Source organism: Astatotilapia calliptera, chromosome 22 (assembly GCF_900246225.1).
Source record: "Astatotilapia calliptera chromosome 22, fAstCal1.2, whole genome shotgun sequence".
In the NCBI taxonomy this organism is placed as follows: domain Eukaryota; kingdom Metazoa; phylum Chordata; class Actinopteri; order Cichliformes; family Cichlidae; genus Astatotilapia; species Astatotilapia calliptera.
The window spans coordinates 1254317-1274795 of record NC_039322.1 but is presented as its reverse complement, the minus strand read 5'-3'; the positions used below and the strand labels follow the sequence as shown (position 1 = coordinate 1274795).

The window sequence follows — 20479 nt, the reverse complement described above, 5'->3', positions numbered from 1 at the left end:
CCGAGATAGAAACTGGAGAGGGTTATGGTCAGAGAACACAATGGTTGGAACAGGACTAGATCCCAGGTACACTTCAAAGTGCTGCAAGGCCAATAGCAAGGCTAAGGCTTCCTTTTCAATCGTGCTGTAATGCAGTTGGTGTTTTAGAAATTTTCTAGAAAAGAAGCAGACTGGGTGGTCAATGCCATTGTCATCCTCCTGCACGAGCACTGCACCTGCCCCCAAAACACTGGCGTCCACCTCAAGCTTGAACGGATGTGTAAAATCAGGGGCGGCCAACACCGGAGCACTACAAAGGAAAGCTTTAGCAGCTTCGAAAGCGAACTGACATTTCTCTGTCCACACAAATGGCGATTTTGGACTGGCAAGACTAGTTAACGGGGCTACTACCTCAGAGAAGTTTTTGCAGAACCCACGGTAATAACCTACCATGCCCAAAAAACGCCGCAGCTCCCGGCGAGTCTGTGGAACTGGAAAGTCTACTATTGCCTGCACTTTCACAGCAACAGGGAGGACTCTACCTTGTCCTACTTGTTTCCCTAGATAAGTTACAACCGCCTTTCCAAATTCACACTTAGCCAGATTCAGTGTCAGAGAGGCATCATGCAACCGGTCAAATATTTCCCTGAGAATCTTGAGGTGTTCAGTCCAGGTGGAGGAATAGGCCACTATATCATCCAGATACACTTCGCAATTTACGACTCCCTGTAACACAGTGTTCATCAGTCGTTGAAATGTGGCGGGGGCATTTCTCAACCCGAACGGCATGACGGTATATTGCAAAAAATGATCGGGTGTAACAAAGGCACTGATTTCTGATGCGCGTTGAGTTAAGGGGACCTGCCAGTACCCTTTTAAGAGGTCAAGTTTGGTTACAAAGTTTGCCGAACCCACACGATCGACCAGATCATCCATACGTGGGAGAGGAAACGAATCGGGTTTCGTAACAGCATTTACTTTTCGGAAATCATTACAGAAACGGGGAGTTTGATCGGATTTTGGAACGAGAAGTGATGGTGAGCTCCAAGAGCTATTACTGGGGAAAGCAAAACCGTGGTCAAGAAGATACTGGACTTCTTGCTGCATAATGGCCCGCTTAGTGGGATTTACCCGGTATGCATGCTGCTTTATGGGCTTATGGTCACCCACATCAATATCATGACTTAATACATGCGTTTGAGTGGGGATGTCACCGAAAAGAGCAGAGTAGTTTGTAATGAGCTCACGGACATCAGACTTAGCGGGATCAGACAGGGGCGCCAAATAGGCATCCAAGTCAGCCAAGATTTCAGAGTTCCCAAGACGCGCACCCGAAACAGAGGTGTGCCTATCATCCAACCCGTCATCGCCGGGACTATACAAGGGTGGAGAAACGGATACCGACACAATAGGTGACACAACAGGTGCCAAACTAGAGCGGTCACGATCAATGTATTCCTTTAGCATGTTGATGTGACAGACGCGACTTTTCCTCTTACGATCAGGGGTTAACACCACATAGTCCGTCTCACTTAGTTTGCACTCAATGACATACGGACCGGAAAACTTTGCTTGCAGGGAAGAACCAACAACCGGCAAGAAAGCCAACACACGGTCACCTGACTGGAACATCCGTACTACAGACTTCTTATCAAAATGTGTTTTCATTCTAACCTGAGCCTTTGCCAGCATGTCACGAGCCAAAGCACAGGCATTATGTAGCCTCTCCTTAAACAAACTAACATAGTCCAGAATATTTTCTTTCGGCCGATGACTATCTGAGAGAAATTTCTCTTTCAGGAGACGTAACGGACCGCGCACCGTGTGGCCAAAAACCAAATCAGCTGGACTGAACCCCAAAGACTCCTGACATGTCTCCCTGATGGCAAACAACAGTAGTGGCACCCCCTCATCCCACTCACGGCCAGACTCCGTGCAAAATTTGCGAAGCATGTTTTTTAGGGTTTGATGGAACCTTTCTAATGCACCCTGACTCTCCGGGTGGTATGCGCTTGAAGTGTGATGAGTGACTCCGAGCTCTGTCATGACCTGGGCAAAGATTTTAGACATAAAGTTTGTGCCCTGATCAGTTTGGATGCGTTTAGGCAACCCGAAAGTGGAAAAAAACTTAACTAATGCTTTCACAATCCCACGGGTTTTTAATGAGCGTAGTGGAATGGCCTCCGGATAACGAGTGGTAATACACATCATGGTAAGTAGGTATTGATTTCCGGACTGTGTTTTAGGAAGAGGACCCACACAGTCAACAATGACATGTTCAAAAGGTTCCCCAACAACCGGGATGGGTTGTAGCGGAGCAGCGGGAATCGCCTGATTTGGTTTGCCGGCAAGCTGACACGTGTGACACGAGCGGCAGAATCTTACCACATCAGATTTGAGACCAGGCCAAAAGAAATAACGGAGGATACGGTTATATGTTTTTGTGATTCCCAAATGACCGGACATAATGTGGTCATGTGCCAAGCTTAGGACCTGGGGACGAAGCGACTGCGGAACAACAATCTGCTGCACTCCCTCATGGGTGCAGCCAGAACTGGGAGTCCAGTAGCGCATCAGCACCCCATCCTCAATAAGGTAGGACGCAGATCTCCCACTCTTAGGCTCGGTCACATACGCCCAACAAGATGACAAGCTCTCATCTTTTTTTTGAATTTCTATAAGCTTGTCTTTATCTACTGACAGAGTCATAGTCTCCTCATCCGGCTGAAGTGATACAGAGACAGGGGTACCTTCACAGGCGGGTTGCAAGCTCAGTGTGTCTGAAGCGCTTAAGAAAAAGTCGCTAAGACCCACCACGTCACCCTGTTTGCGTGCCTGCGCACGTGTCACAGCACACACGGGAAACAAGGGAACAGCATTTGATGTAGCACAAGCGAAACCACTATTATCTGTAAGTGGTATATCAACTACTTCTGGCGACGGAAAAACTGTGCAGCCAGCTAGATCGTTTCCCAAAATGATGTCAATACCTGCCACCGGTAACTGGGGTCGCACCCCAAGCTTAACCTCACCAGACAAAAACTGAGACGAAAGCTGCACCAAATGTAAAGGAACCCGTATTACACACATCCTAACTCCCCAGGCTAACACATCAGCCCCACAATAGGATTGAGCTGAAAACGGTAAAACCCCCTCACGAATGAGCGACTGTTTCGCACCAGTGTCTCGCAAAATACTGACAGGAGCCCGCCGATCTTCCCCTATCAAGGAAACAAAACCGTGTGACACAAATGGCTTAAACTCCTCATCTACCTTATCATTTTCGGGTACCATCATCTCCCCCAAAGGAGGAGGGTTTATCTGTAGAAGGTTTATTGGGGAAGGAGATGCACCCTTCCTGGTCATTTCTTTTCTTTTCAGAGCAGGGCAAACCGCAATAAGGTGTCCCTGCTCATGGCAAAAAAAACACACGCGGTTCTCAACGGATGAGGGGATGGCACGGCGGGTGCCCCTTGGAGACCATCGGGGCGGGCCACCGGAAGACGAAAAACTGTGAGCAGGAGCCGAAAACATCACTTTATGTGTCAACACAAACTCATCAGCCCGTATAGCAGCAGCGGCGAGAGTCGTAACCTTCTGTTCGTTTAAGTAGGTTACCACAGTGTCTGGTAGTTGATTTTTAAACTCTTCTAACGTCACCAACTCACGCAGGTCTTCCAAGGTTTTTACTTCTGTAGCATGACACCACTTATCAAACAAAGTTTTCTTTTCTCTGGCAAACTCCACATAGGTCTGGTTGGCGGATTTTTTCCCATCCCTAAATCTCTGCCTGTAAGCCTCTGGCACAAGCTCGTAAGCGCGTAGGACAGCAGCCTTCACCATATCATAGTCAAAACTGTCCTCCAGAGAAAGAGCGGTGCATACCTCTTGAGCTTTCCCCACCAATCTACATTGGAGTAAAAGAGACCACACATCCTTTGGCCAGTGCAGCGCACCTGCGATACGTTCAAACACTGTGAAATACGAATCCACCTCAGTTTCCCGAAACGCCGGCACCATTTTGATGTGTTTACTCACATCAAAGCCACCACCTGGCATCGGGGCCGGTGGCTGCGGAGATGGCGACTGCGGGGATGATGACCCCGGGGAGGGTACCTGCGGGGATGATGACTCCGGGGAGGGTACCTGCGGGGATGGTGACTGCGGGGCTAACCGAGGTACAGGAGGGCTGGCAGACACAGAGGCTCCCCTCTCTACCTCCAGAGCCCTGATCCTCAAGTGCATAGCGTCCACCTCCAACTGCTGTTTCTTTAGCTCCACCTCCTTAATGCGCAGCGTTAACTGCAGCTCCTCCACAGAAGAGCTAGGCGGAACAGGGAGATTTTTCAGTGGAGCAGAAACACCAGCAACAGCCCCCAGCTCAACCCCCCCTACAGGACCCGGCTCACCAAACAACCCCCTGTCCGTCAACTGGACACACAGGAGCTCCCTAAGCTCTTTCTTCTTTGCAGTCAACGGCACAGTCACATCAAAGAATTCAGCAACAAGCAAGAGGTCAGCCTTCTTACACCTGTCCAACTTCTCCGCAGACGGGCTCAGAGTGAAGTCCTCCAACTTAAACTCCATCCTAACACACACACCCCCCCACACAAGAAAAAACCGCCAACCAAGAAAACAAGCCAAAAAAAGAACACAAAAGAGACGAGCCCCCAATATGTTACGTCCTGGTCCCGGCAAGTAAATAAACGTAACAAATAGTTTGCCCCACTCACTTCCCACCCACACAAAAACCCCAACAACGACACCTTTTTTAAGTATTTAAGCAGCCATTTATTTTCCTCAGCAGTGAGCAATGCCAAAACAATAAACAAAACTCCCTATAAAACAATCCCTAGTCTTCCCTACACCAAAATAAAAAGAAGCCAAAACAAAAGACAAGTCACTTACCTATCTATCTAACGAAAAACAGGAGAAAACTTGTTCAACAAAAGAAAACGGCTTCTCACGCCTACTAGGCTGCGACAGTGAAAGTTATACAACAAATGAACAAAAAAGTGACCGCCACTGGTTAACTTATTTACAATTATTTACATGGCAAGGCTAGAGGTACACGTGAATACTCCAGCCTGCACTACAATAATCACACACACAACTCCGTGATCGAGTCAACGGGGTTCCCAAAAAAACACTGCCAGGTGTCTGTCATCCGGACGTTAAGTACTGGAGGTGGTCCATCAATTATCCAATCCGAGGATAGGTAAAGACTCCACCCGGATACTTAGCAGCCACGCCTAGGTGTCCACCTTCTAGGAGAGGGAAAAAGAAAGAAAAGGGAAAATACCACCAAACACATCACTGGGTCATAACACGAGCATAAAAGTTGTTGAGCTCGTTGAGGAAGGAGACATCAGAGGATGCGGGGGAGGGTTTGGTGGTCCTGTAGTCTGTGATGGTCTGGAGTCCTTGCCACATGCGTCGGGGGTTGGAGTTGGAGAAGTGTTCTTCTACCTTCTTTTTGTAATGGTGTTTGGCTTTTTTGATGCCCTTCTTTAGATTAGCCCTGGCTGTACTGTAGGCGTGTGCATCTCCTGACCTAAAGGCAGTGTTGCGGGCCTTCAGGAGGAGACGAACATCCCGGTTCATCCAAGGCTTCTGGTTGGGGTACATGGTGATCCGTTTCTGGGTGGTGACACTGTCTGTCAGAACTTCCACAGACACGCTGTCAGATGCTTCAGGTGTTCATCTGTCATCCCCGTCTTCCTGCAGACACAAAGCTTTGCATCATAAGATGGATTCTGGGCATCTCCAGCCTTTGAAATCGTTGTTGTATTTGATCAAGTTAGTGTCGTATCACTCGTCAGAGGTCTGCTGCACATGGAAGGCAGGGAGGTACCCGAAAAGACCCAAACAATGCAAGTGGAAATAATCTTCTTTTGAAAATAGTGGCCTGACTGAAGCAAGGTCAGCATGACAACAAAGGCACAAAAGAACCACGATGCTGTGTTTCAGTTATTGCTGTAGGTGGACGCCGTGCGGCATCTGGCCCACGTAACATTTGGCTGTAACTGAACCCAACGTGGCTTAAGCTATTGGAGTGATGATGATGATGATGATGGTGAGAGAGAGCCTGAGTGGAAACACCACTCTGTCTGTGGGGCTTCCACAATCAAACTTTACTGAAGCAAATGAGAAACAATCAGGAAGCAAATCAGTGACATCGCCGCACGTCTGGAAACGGCTGTTTCTGGTTTGTGCAGCATGTCAGGCTCATTCAGGGGAAACTAACCCTGAGGTTAACCCCTAACCTAAACTAGTGGGAGGACACAACGTAAAGTCTCTGATGTACGAAAAACACAGAAGGAAACACATCGCTTTGATCAGCGGCGTCCGTCACCTGGGGACATATCTGCCCCTCCCACTCGTGTGCAACCTTATCATAGTAGGAAAATGAGGTTTATGATTTGGAGTTACAGGAAATGAAGGAATTCAAAGAGATTCATGAATATTTCCTCTCTGAGGGTCGTTTCTCATCCAACCGTCTCTGATTTGATGTGTGCGAGTGCACAGGAGCTGCTTCTCTTCAGGTTTGTTGTTGTTTGTTGTTGTTTGTATTGTTTTCATGTGTTTGTAACTCTGTCCTGAATGTTGTTGATAAACCCTGTGACAGACCTGCCCCGCCTCTCGCCCTGTGCTGGGCAGCGACTGAATGAACCTGCAGAGTCAGCGTGAGGCCTGGACTTCATTCATGAAAGTCAGACCATAGATCATAACATTAACACCATGTTGTCGTAAATACAAGTTGTAACTGGGGGCAGATAAAGTTCCTGCTTCTGCTTCACCTTCTTGGCTGAAGCTCGTCTAACAAAGACGCCTCAGTCTCAGCGGCTGCAGGATTTCAGACGACCCTTTGAAAACCTTTAGGTGACGTCAGCGCAGTGATAAGAAATGCATCAGTCCACAGCTCAGAGGGAAAATACCCCAATTAAGACGTCATTCCCATAATTTCCGTCTTTCATCTTTTCTAATTCAGGCTCTTAAGAGAGAATTGAGTCTCTTTGTGTGTCGGAGCCTCAAACTGCCCTCCAATTAAAGGCTGCTGCACTTTTAATGCCTGGATACTGTGTTGTAAAGTAAATGGACCACAGCTGGTTGCCATGCTGGTCTCTATGGTGACTTCCTGGCGACAGAGCTCCAGAGGTCATTCTGGATCTGCGTCCTCGATCCAAACACGACATCATTAACATGGAGGCTCCAACAAGTTCACGGTACGCCTAAAACCAGGCCGAGGCTGCGTGGCGTCGCCACGGTGACTAAACCAGCCGCACAGCGACTCTGCTTCTTTACGATTTCATGGTTTTCTCCGATATAAAAATACATCTTTGCGCCGTCCTCTTCTCCGCCTGGGTGTGTCGACGAAGCCTGGACTTTGTTCCCGTTTAAGTCCCAGCATAAGAAAAACCTCAGCATTGGTCAGGAAGCAGAATCAGCAGGTCAAGCGAGCTCGTGTTAAACCCTGTGCGGCTTTTTTAAAGTAACCGTCAGAAATATTTTCCTCATATATTAAAACGTTCTTCCAGGCAGGAAGTTCAGCCTGGTGGATCAGCTGATTTGAGTGTGAACAGCATGTTTATGTTTTCTACTCTAAAAACAATCCTTGTTTCTATTTTTCTAACATGTTTGATAAAGTAAAACTGCTCTCATGAAGTCACACATGTCTGCACTGACACACACACACACACACACACACACTCACACTCACACACACACACACACACACACACACACACACACACACACACACACACACTCACACACACACACACACACACACACACACACACACACACACACACACACACACACACACACACTCTGGAGCTGTGGGCTGGGGAGTTCCTGTGAAACTGAGTGACCTGCTTGAACTGATTTATTCAGTTTCAGTTTCTATGATTCATCCACAGAAACCTAAAACACCAGAAGCTGCATTTTGGCTCTAGTTGAACTTCATGCAGATAAGCAGTCAGAGATCCCAGCTGGGCAGCGCTGCTGGTTGTACTGGTGACTGACTCATACTTCCCTTGGACGTGAGGTCACTTGGTCGTCTTGGACTCACAGACTGTTTTATCCGCACAAACGACATAAAAGACACCGTTAAAGCTTCAAGCCCACATTCAGTAAATATGAGTTTGCTTTATTTACTGAGTATGTCTCATATCGAAACTGTAAAAAACACGTTGAGCGACGAGTTAAAGGGGGAACTTGAAGCTTTGCACCCCGGCCTGGATTCGTGTCCATCTTCAGCACTAACACTGGTTGGTTAGCTCGGTGCGAGCTGCAGGATTTTCCTCGAGGCTGTTCAGATTTGTTTTGCTGCCACAGAGGAAATCAGTGACTGAAAATGAGTTTATGAAGTCAGAAATGAAGCAAGGAGAAAATCCAGACTGAGGAGTGACGTCTGTCTGACGCTCTGGAAATGCTGTCAGAGACGATGGTTCAGCCTGAATGTGGAGGCTACACCGCCTGACGGCGTGCAAGCAGAAACTACACCACGGATGAGTCCTTGGATCCGGAGCGGATCTGGATTAAGCTGCCGTGTTTTCGTGAGAACTTTGACAACTTTAATAACATCACATTTTCTTGGAAGGAGCCGCCGCCCGCAGTGTGCAGAGGAAGCGTTTCCTCGTTCTCAGGCACGCAGCGACCGACTCGCCTGCGGTCACGAAACAGTCTTCATCAACCTAAAGATCAGTGAAAGCTAACGCCGCTGCTCGCTGACGTGCAGACGGAGAAAGATGCTCGACTCTGAGTCCAGAGGAAACAGCGAGCAGTGAGTTCATAACTCAGCCTAACAGTTTCATTCATGCACAGGTGAATCCATTAACACCAGTCTGTTCCCTTTGATTTCCCAGTTTGGAGGATTTTTTTTTATTAAAGCTGAATTTTGTGTTGTTGTTTTCGAGCGCTCGTCTTCCAGCTGAACATCAGCTTTCCCACAGATGGACTCACATTATTCTCAGCTACTCTGTTATGATGCAGAATGAATGACTGTGAGCTGCTCAGCCCGGAGGACAGGAAGCAAACCCTGACCAGAACCTTCCCCAACCTTCGGCCCACCTGCTCTGCTTCAGCGAGGATCAAAGGTTGGCTCGTGCAGACACGCCGAACGTCAGCTCGTGTTGGCCGAGGCACCTGAACATCACGGAGCAGTCTGCGGTGAGATCACATACTCTCACTGTCTCAGCTTTTTCTTTGAGGGGAAAACGAAACAACAGATCCCAAACGAAACTTTCAAATCTGGTAAAATTCAGTGACTCTGAATGATCGGAGAGGCGGGATTCAGACGTGGTGTTTGTCCCAAACAAAGGGCCCTGGCTCCGCTCTTTGACCTGCACTTGCACCCGTATGACCGTTTAGTCACTTCTCTGTTTAGAGACGAGCTTTGGGACCACGCTTCCTTGCAAACATCACTCCAGACTTCATGCATCATCAAAGCCTCCCACTCAGCAGCGTGCTTTCAGTTTTCATTTCTTCCTACTGCAGAAACGGTTCCAGAGAAAGCAGCGCTGAGACGTCCACATCGCTGCTGCTGTTTCTGTGCGTTTAACTGGAAACAATAATGAAACCAGCAGCCGTCAGACTGACACTGATCTCTGTTTCCTGATGTTCTCGCTGCTGCTTGTTGTGACACGCCGTTATTTGCGTGACGTTTATCTCGTGTTTATCCGTCTGGTGAACGGCCGCTGACGGATGTCGTCTCCCTCGCTCTCTTCCCATCTCCCTCGCTCTCTGTGTCACAGCTGTAGGTCCACGGTGATGTCATCTCTCTGGCAGTTGCCATGTTTTTGACAGTGTTTACGTGTTTCCTCGGCAACAAGCATCCCACATCTGCATCTTTTTCTCTGGACCTTGAGGAGTTCACTTCATCCACCTCTGTCAGCCCACTCTGCCCACTCGGCTTGTTGTCTACTTTTCGCTGCTTCTCTGACTTTAACGCTTCAAAGCTGACGGCCGTGACAGGAACAGGAAACCTCCAGAGTCGGAAAGCCGGAGCCAAATTCTCACAGTGCGACTGCCGCAGCGAGCCATCCAAACCTTTTCTTTGCCTTTCCAAAGATGACACATCTGATCATTTTCTGATCGGATTCCCAAACCAGCAAATGACTTAATGGGCCCGACCGTCACAAAAAAGATTCTTGTAATTATTACTGGGAGGTTTACATGTGGCTTTCAAGCAGTCAGACATCAGGAAACAGCCCTCTACGACTCCTGACATCAAGAAAACCAGCTAACCTTGACCTCTGACCCTTTGATGGTTTCTTTGTTGGTGAACATGTTTGTCACAGAGACTGTAAATAAAAGATGGAAGTCTGTTTTTCAAAGCTGGAACGTAAATCAGCCACCACCTCGCTGCTGTCTTTGTTGTTTTGGAGCTATGTTTGGATGAGAGGCTGAAGTGCTAAGTTAGCAGCTAATGCTAGCTAGCTCGATGATCCCTGTTAGGCAGCACATAAGCACATTAACCTAACCCCCCCATCAAACTAGTGAAAGTGGTACTCTCCTGCTGTGCACAACATTTATTTCTTCATACTCAGGAAGCAGAAGAAAGCCTTAAACTGAGTCAAAGTGCTAATATGACCAAGCTTGTTAGCAGGCTGCATCAGCACAGAGGGAGCTAGCAGGCTTTATGAACGTTATGCTAGCACCATGAGCCGCACAGTAAGCTCTATTATTTTTCAGGGGACTTCTTTAAAATGCTTCTTTAACAGGACAGATAGAGTTAGGAGGTCCGGTGACTCGAATTAGCTCAAATGAAGCGTAGCAGGCAAAGAAGCACCGCATCCTTCATTTACTGGTTGAAAACAGGTGATTTTTAGGATTCTGGACATTTTTAAAATCAGTTTCATTTCTTCTGAACGATGAATAAATGAAACCTCCTGTAAATATTTGACATTTTTTCACAAGAAAAAAAAGCAGAGAGAACTTTAAGCTGCCTGGTGCCGTCTTACTGAGGACAGCTCTGACTCTGAGCCCAACATTTCACCAACACCATAAAATGATGCAAACTTTGGAGACACGACGAGTGAAATGTGCCAGAAACAGCACATGTAACTGCACATATCAGCACCGATCTCTCATCCTCTGTCCTTCTATTCCACTCCTGTTTTCTCTTCCTTTGTTTGTCTCTCTTTGTTTTCCGTCTGTGTTTGGACTGCTTCAGGATAACGTCTCCCCTCGGTGGGTTCGTAAAGACGAACACATGTCGATCTGAAGTTCAGCTCCAGTTTTGTTCCCTCTTCGGCCAAGTCTCCATCATTTCCTCCGCCTATTAACCTCCATCCACCCATCCATCCTTCCTTTTGTCTCTCTGGTGCTGTTAGTCGTTCCAAACAAAGTCATTACTAAGTCTTAATCCCTCGATGATGTCAGAGCGGGAAGAAAATTACAGTATGAGGCGATCACTGTAACTGTGTGTGTGGGAAAACATGTCTGAGAGGAGGCCAGCACGTGTGTGTGTGTTTAATGTAAAGCAGCGACTTCTTTCATCTCAGTGACAGTTTTGATTTTAAGTGATGTAGAAAGAACGAGTTTAAACGTGTTTTGGTTTTGCCGAGGCCCCCCCCTCTCTCCTGCCGCTCCTAAACTCACAAATACCAACGCAATTAGTAATTTTCCCTTCTGTAAGGCCCTCTGCAGCCGATTGATCGCACATGTTTGTGAACAGACTGATGAACATGTGAAGCCCAGGTTACGAAGCATCTCAATACTTCTGTGATTAAAAGGACAATTTAGTGTTTTTACACCAGGAGAATGATCAGACCCCATCATGCATCACGTAGCTAATGACCATATGTAGAAGGCCTGGCTGCAGGGCATCAGACATCCCGCCACCCACACACTGAGATAGATGGAGGGAAGCTGTTTTCTATCATGTTTGGCACACGGAGTTTGAACTCCTGGTTTCCTGCAAACAGTTTCCATATAATCCCAGAAAAACTGGTAATTTCATCAAAATTATATGATGTTCTCCCGTTTCAGTGTTTGGTGCCAGATGGGTGAAATGGAAACAGAGAAACGTTTACACTTATTAGATAATGAAATCATGTATGAGCCACAATAAGTCACTATATTTGACATATGTGACTGAATTGTTACCTGTTATTTTCAGGTATTAATTCAGTTAAAAGCACATGACTGAAGCGTGCTGTAGTCCTGACTCAGGTCGTCAAAGGTTTCCAGGAAATTTGCATAGAAATAAACACGTTAAAGAAAGACCACATGTCCAACATGGACATGGCCTAAAAGGCTGCTGAATGAAGTTAGTTTTTCACAAACATGATTATCCTCTGCAGTCCTGTGCAAAACTACCTGCACCATAACTCAACACTGCATCAGTCAGCAGCAGGAAATGAAGTGGTGATTTCCTGTGTGACTTCTTTGGTCTCTGACGTCGTCGCTGAGGAACTTTGGCCACTCCACTCGTTCACGCACAGCATCTCAGTCAGGTTGACGTCTGCACTCTGACAGCAGCTCGATTCAGCTCTTCTGTCAGAGATCTGCTGCTGTGCTTGGATCGTTGTCCTGTTGATGACCCTGTCCGAGCTTTAGCTCACGTTTGACTCCAGACGACTTTGGGGAACAGAGGTCCGGGCAAATGGCCCAAATGATTGTCCTTCCTCCACCGTGCTGAGCGCTGGTATGAGGTGCTGCTCTGCATTGTGGACATCATCTCCACTTTGGTCTCGTCTGTCCAAAGGACATTAATCCAATCACGAAAAGCTAAGCTGTGCTGCCAAATAAGCCACACCCACTCGGTGCTTTTCAGGTCAGCAGGTCTCTGTGCATGACGTCCTCTCAGAAACAATCACATCCTTATTTCTGGCTGCAAATACACATTCATGGTCAAACAGTCTCTAAACTGCAGCTCACTTTTACATATTTGCACGTCCTGCTGTTGCTCTGTCCTGCAAACATCACTTTAAACAGTCTAACGCTTCAAACTGAAACACCTTGAACTCATTTGCACAAACTTGCACGCTCGGCTGTTACAAGCGAGCAAATGATGAACAGCTTCATCAGACAAAGCTACGCTACTGCGCCCCCTACAGGCGGTTACATCAGAGGAGCGGACCGAGGACGTTGTTGCTATGTTGCAGTTTATTTTCGTCCACGATGATATGATTGTGTTTGTGTTGCTAACACTGTCGCTAACGACACTCACTGCCAGCGCTTTAAGGTTCCTGTGAGGGAAGCAAATAAAAGTGCTCATATGTGGTTTGAGGAGAATCAGCAGGAAATGCAGCACATGATTAAAGCAGGAGATGAGGTGTTAGTGTCTTCCACATGGGCTCCGACTGCCAAGCGCATCCGGCTGCGATGGAACGAGTTTGGCTCTAAACGAAAAGCCAAAATGAGCGGAGGGAAAGCAGACGAAATGAAAAAGGAAATCCATCAGCCGGCCGTCCTCCTGCTGCTCTGCTGCAAACATCAGCCCGACATTAACTGATACATAATTACTATTATTCGTTTTCACAGGAGAGGCAGATTCGGTGTTTCTATATTTAGTGAATGGTTTTTAAACTCTTTGTCAACAGAATGAAGCTTGGTGAAAGTCCCTGCCCTGCCTGGAGGGTCGTGGTGGGCTGAGCAGCCACTCTGGGGCGAGTCCAGGTTTGATTCTGTTACGTCTCCTCCATCTTTCTTTTCTACTGTCAATCTGTCCTGTCATAATTAAAGCCATCAGGATCCATGAGGATATTTTTTAAACCAAATAAATTTTTAGATGACTCATCATACCTCTGCAATGCCCGAGGTTTAAAGAGAAAGGGCAGATGTGTTGTTACTTTGATCTGAAAACACACATCTCTGTGCCGTGTCCCGGCTCAGACTCACTCAGTCTGACGCATTCACGACTGATTTTTGCTGTTTTAGAGAGAAAACCTCCAAAAGTCCTATGAGCAAGAACTTGGTGACGGCGGGAGGAAGAACTCCAACAGAACCAGGATCAGGCAGTTTTTATTAAAGCCATTCAAAGGCACCTCTGAGAAATATTAGCATCTTATGAAGTTCAAACATGTAAAATTAGTTGCTTAGCAACACTGCTAATGATTTTTTAAAATCATAAAACTTCACAAAACTGAGTATTTGCTTCATGGTGTCGTGTATTAATAACACTGAATACAGAGCGTGTTGTAGAGCAGGCTGATGAGTTTATGCATGAAGGTGGATGCTGGGTGTTTAAAGACAGTGAGTGGTTACTGGTGATGTGTCGGCTGCGAACGAAACGGCTCTTAGAGCCGGGTCTTTGACGTGAGCGACGCGAGCCGTATTTTTTTTCTTTTCTTTCTCTCAGCCTCTCTCACACTTTTTCCCGCCCTGTGCTTTAGAGGCAGAGGGGGGAGGGGCGGTAGTTACACTCAGTAGCACAGGAACAGAGCGGGCGGGAGAGAGAGAGTTGCAGATGATAAAGGATTCAGAAAGTTTATTCATACAGGTCCATATGACAGAGAATGTGCATTTCTTTTTGTTTTCATATTTTAATTTATATTTAATTGTGTTGTGGTTTGCAGTGTTTTGTGTTGTTTCTCTTTAAATTTGTTTAAAAGGAAAAAGCTGAAAATTTAAATAGTTAAAAGTTGAAATGTGAATAGTTGGTTTTTGTATCATATGATTTATTTATTACATTTTATGTGGAGTGAATAAATAAAAGTATATTTACGGTGGCTGCTACAGACAAAACACATAATAACTCAAAACACGTACAAAACACAACAGAAGTGCTCCAGGATGCTAGGGGGCAGTGTTGAGCTTTTGTTACCTCGTGGCTACACAAGCCGGCAAGTACCAACGACTGGATTTGGTGTGTGGTAGTAACAGGTAAATGAACTTTTTTTAAAATTATTTGAATATATATGAGTGCCTGTGTATAAATACACAAACAATACACACATGCTTTCAATTGTGTAATTTAAGTGATCTAGTAGCTCTGTTTGGAAGTTCAGTTAACGCTAGAAATGTTTCTTGGAGTTTGTACGTGTTTTGTCTCTAGGGGCCACCACATATATTTATATATAAACATATATAAATAAAACCACTTTTTTTTTTACATTAGTAATTCCTTTTGTGCATAATTTTATATTATTGTTAATAATAAATTAATTAAAGCAACAAAACAACCTGAAGAACCGGCTCTCTATAAAGAAATCCCATCACTAGTGGTTACTTTACAGGTGGACGTGGGACCACCAGAGTCCACACAGCGCTGATCGGTCCAAACCCGGCAGGATCCTGACACTCCAACAAATTTATGTCCCCATCACTTTCCAAATCAAACCCACTCTAGTAACCACGGTTACTGATGTTTATTAAATATTAGCTGGAAAAAGACATAAACAGCAGCTCCATCTAAATCTCCAGGCACATTCAGCTCCCCTGTCACGAGGGGTCACTGCAGTGGGTAGCTTTCCTCCACATCCACCTACTGACATGACCCCAAAGCAGAGCTCTGTCTCCACCTGGAAAGTGAACCAGCAACTGAGCGGATGTGTGAACCTCCACCTCCCAAACCTCTGAGTGGTAGCTAAAATGACCCCCCGAAGAAAAAACTATTGTAGGTTACATTTCTTTGTTTAATTGACTTTGAAATTTCAAAATTGTGACTTTCGCCGCCATCTGGAGACGCTGAGTTTCACTTCCAGTCACGGAAACATGAAAGCGGCGCTTTGGTCTCAAACCTGCGCTCAGCCGACGGAGTCACTGAAGTTTAACGCCATAAAATCTGCAGTAATTTAGTGTTTATGGAGCCCAGAGATCTCCTCTGGCACTGCAGCCCAACCTCACAGATCATTCTTACAGGCGTTTGTCATGGAAGTGACAGACTGTTCGTGTCCTTCAAAATAAAAGACCAACACACCCCCATCACTTACACTTTGGATATCCTCTAAGGTTTGCAGACTGTGATTGCTGTTATGACTGCGGTCACATAAAGCAGGATTTTTATGGTGTGTGTCAAATGTTTGAAGTTCATTTTGAGCTCAGCAGTTTTGTGCTTCAGGCTGTGAACGCTGCTCACAACGACGCACCGCAGTTTGATATTTCTACCTGCAGACCTCTTTGGAAACTTCACTGAGGATCTTGTAAAGAAACGTGTGTCCTCCACACTGCTCCACCCTCTCTACATGACCCGGTGAAGGTCCTGGATAAGGGGACAGTGAGGACTGTGGATCTGTTATGTGAATTATGGAAATATGTGCGTGAGCCGAACAGGTTTTTACTGGACTGTCTCCGTGTGGTTCCACAGTGTGAGAGAAAAACAGCAGCTGGCTTCACATTTTATTCATTTTATTAAAAATATTCAGTTTTAAATGGGGCCTTTCTGCTTTTCCATACTGGAAACACTTTGGTCTGAGTCATAGCACAACACGTATATTACTGTATGTGTTGTATATGCAGTTAATGGTGGATGCTTCTGTCTAACATGGCAGAGTTTCAGATCAACACGACACGTCAAACGTCTCACAGGAGAAAGTGGGCCCCTCTCCGGGAACAACACACGTTTCTTTAAGAATGAAACTTCTGATTTTTCCCCTTTTTTGCTGCTTTCAGTTAAACTGATAAATTCAGTTCAGGTGATCTGATGCTGGAGTCTGTGCACGTCTGCCAAAGAACCACTGAGGAGGTAGAGAAGTGAAACTCAAAGACTTTAAAGCTTAACCTGCCACGTACCTGGCTGCTGAAGGTGATGTAGTAGGTCTCATACTGGACAGGAGGCGGAGTCCAAACCAAAGCGACTGACGTGTCTGTGATGTCCTGAGTGCTCAGCCGGGAAACACCAGACATGACTGAAAGAGAGAAACACAGACTTAGCTGCACAATGAGACTCAGGCTAACACCACCGTGTGCGTTTGTCTCCACGTGTTTGTGTGGCAAAAACTCCTGTTCAGCAACATTCCTGCTTTAGCGGACGCCGCGCTATGCTGACCTCATGTTATAGGACAGAGGCGAAGCAGCTAGCAGCACAACAACAAACACGACCTCTTCACCTGGTAGATGACCTGGCTTCATCCACCAACACCATGGCATCTGGGAAGGAGGCCCTACAGCAGCTCCACCCTGTCCCAGTGGCTGGAGCGGGCCAGCCTACCACACTCAGCCCTCTCCACCTTTACATGACCACCACTGAAAGTGGAGCACAGCAGACTGCCAATCGACAGATCATGCTATCAACTGTTTAAGACAAGTGCACGTTTACTGAGCAAATATGCAATAAGTTTATTTATACAGCAACAAATCACAACAGCAGTCGCCTCAAGGCGCTTTATATTGTACAGTGGACCCTACGCTATTAGATACAGAGAACAACAAGCATATGACCCCCTATGAGCAGCACTTTGGCGACAGTGGGAAGGAAAAACTCCCTTTGAACAGGAAGAAACCTCCAGCAGAACCAGGCTCAGGGAGGGGCGGGGCCATCTGCTGTGATTGGTTGGGGTGAGAGAAGGAATATATTTGGGGCAGTATAATCCAGGAGTGACCTTTCAAGCTCTTCCACTCATCAGGTGACAACAAACATGATAATAATAATAATAATAATAATAATGATAATAATAATAATAATAATAATAATAATAATAATAATAATAATAATAATAATAATAATAATAATAATGGCTGTATTCAGTGACTTGCAGATGGATCACACACAGACGAACATCATCGGCGCCACAGTTTAGTCACCTCATCACAAACGTTCCTGTCCATGCTCCGTGCAGTCGACACTGCTGAATAACCCTGCAGGTCTTCTTCCTCCTCGTTTTCTCTCTCCTGTGATTGATGCAGTGGAACAAGCAAAGTGTTTGTCCTGCAGCAGGAGGCTTTTTCTCCTCCATCTTACCCAAACCAAAGTGATGCATTTATCAGAGTTTGGCATCAGCCTTAATGAAACCTTAAACCATCTGCTCCCTGGCACCACAACAACAGGACAAACCATTCGATCTGATGTGCAGGTTGAAAATGACACTGCTCCAGTGATGAGGGGTGGTTTTCTCATTAAGGCTCATGTCCAGGTCCGTGATTTCCGAGCCACAGCATGAGCTCAGATGAGGAAGAAGAGGCAGATTTCAGTCTTTGAGGGGAAAATTGAAAAGCAGCGGGAGCTGGCTGAGACCGATCGAGGAATCTTCTGGTGACCACAAACAGGACTCAGTGATGTGGAAGTGAAAGAAGCTGCTGGCCAACACATTCACTGTAAGTTTACTGAGGCGATAATACATCAGAAAAGCTCTTTATTTGCTTATGCACTCTAATGTAACTTACATTAATATTCCTGTGTGCTTGATGCAACCCACAGCAGTGCTGTGTGTCCACTGGAACACTGGAAAACATCAGCTTACCTTTAAAGGTGTACACTATTTTTACTGTACTGTTACAGCACTGTATAGAAGCAATCATCACATGTATGTAACCTCTGCACCACAGCTGTGTTGGCTCTGTTTCAAATACAGCAGCTGAATTTTCATTTGCTTCAGGTGTTTGTTCTTCTTTGTTCTTTAATGAAAAGAAAGTAAAAATACAAAGAAGCTTATCTCATCCACCTTCTGCTGCTCTTCTCCCATCAGTGTTCTTTAGTCAGCTCATGAGAACAGCCCGACGGACTCGGCAATGACCCCGCCTCTCCTGCCACTGCTGCGTCTGGATTAACTTTATTTCCTCCCAGAGGGAACGTCATGACTTTATTTCAAACTTCCTCTGGGATGGTTTAAATCGCTCACACCGCAGCAGCACGGCACAAACACAGGCGCAGTAAACAGACCAACACCTCCGGCTCACGGAGGCCGCCTCCATCAGCCTCCATCAGCCTCCAACAGTCAAACTGGAAGATCCGCTGCTCGTGGAAGGCAGCTACTCAAGTTCAGCGTGCGTGTTACACATGTAAAGAAGCATTATTTGGCTGAGCGCCTTCACAATAAAAGCTTCCCCATTCTGCAACATTATTCCATCAAACAGTTTCTTTTGCACATAAACGTCATCAGACTGATAAATATTTCTCCGTTTGATCCCATCTGCTTTGTGTCTGCGTCTATCAGACTGTGGCCTTGGTGGTTTATTCGCTGCTTTACGTCAACTCTCACTGTTCTGTTTTGCGTGATGGTTCCTTTAAGCTTTATCGATTTCAGCTGCCACAACGTTTTGATGTTTGTTGGGTTTGTGTGTCAACAACTGATTAAAGTTATAGCCAACGGCCGTCATGTGGAAGGCACATCAACACAAACATACATTTAAAGACACAAAAACTAAAAGAAACATTTATCAGAACAAAATGTGCACGTCTGAGTGTTTTCAATCAAACACTTTAAAGAAACCTAGACGTGCCTTTTTAGGTTTGCCTCTTATCTGTACACAGCAAAATCTCCAGTGTTAAATTAACACTGGAGAGTGTCTATATGGGTCCACACCTCTGAGTGTTAAATACAACACTGTTGAGTGTTAAATTAACACTTTTGACAGTGTTATAGGGCGGCACGGTGGTTAGCACTGTTGCCGCACAGCAAGAAGGTCCTGAGTTCAATTCCACCATCAGGCTGGGGTCTTTCTGTGTGGAGTTTGCATGTTCTCCCCGTGTTTGCGTGGGTTCTCTCCGGGTACTCCGGCTTCCTCCCACCGTCCAAAGACATGCAGCTTGTGGGGATAGGTTAATTGATTAATCCAAATTGCCACTAGGTGTGAATGTGAGTGTGAATGGTTGTCTGTCCCTATGTGTTAGCCCTGCGACAGACTGGCGACCTGTCCAGGGTGTACCCCGCCTCTCGCCCTATGACAGCTGGGATAGGCTCCAGCGCCCCCCGCGACCCTGAAAAGGATAAGCGGATGGATGGATGGATGGACAGTGTTATATGTTTAAAAGTAACCTAGTCAGTTTTGAAGATTAACAATGGCTAACACTGAGCAGTGCTGATTTTCTAACACTGGAATATTTCTAACACCGAGTTATTTTCCAGTGTTAGAAAATCAGCATATAACACTGTCAAAAGTGTTAGCCATTGTTAATCTTCAAAACTGACTAGGTTACTTTTAATAATAATAATGGATTGGATTTATATAGCGCTTTACAAGGCACCCAAAGCGCTTTACAATGCCCCTATTCATTCACACACTGGTGGACGCAAGCTACGGTTGTAGCCACAGCTGCCCTGGGGCAGACTGACAGAAGCGAGGCTGCCATATCGCCCCTCTGGCCAACACCAGTAGGCGGTAGGGTAAAGTGTCTTGCCCAAGGACACAACGACCAGGACAGAGAGCCCAGGGATCGAACCGGCGACCTTCCGGTTACACTTTTAAACATATAACACTGTCAAAAGTGTTAATTTAACACTCAACAGTGTTGTATTTAACACTCAGAGGTGTGGACCCATATAGACACTCTCCAGTGTTAATTTAACACCGGAGATTTTGCTGTGTAGTTACTTTTATTTAATTTAATAACTGTACAGTTCTCTGGTTATAGGAACCACTGTCCTCGATGTAAATATGTAAGAAAAATGTT

General features: G+C 46.0%; 1 protein-coding gene across 3 annotated transcripts in view; it reads right to left on the bottom strand.

Annotated features, from left to right (window-relative positions):
- LOC113014508 (tenascin-like) overlaps window positions 1–20479 on the bottom strand; it is a 55900-nt gene that overhangs the window by 18737 nt on the left and 16684 nt on the right. For all 3 annotated transcript variants that reach the window (XM_026156090.1, XM_026156091.1, XM_026156092.1), the window contains one exon: window positions 16663–16778. In XM_026156090.1, the coding sequence (XP_026011875.1) occupies window positions 16663–16778 (116 nt within the window). The remainder of the gene's footprint in view (window positions 1–16662; window positions 16779–20479) is intronic.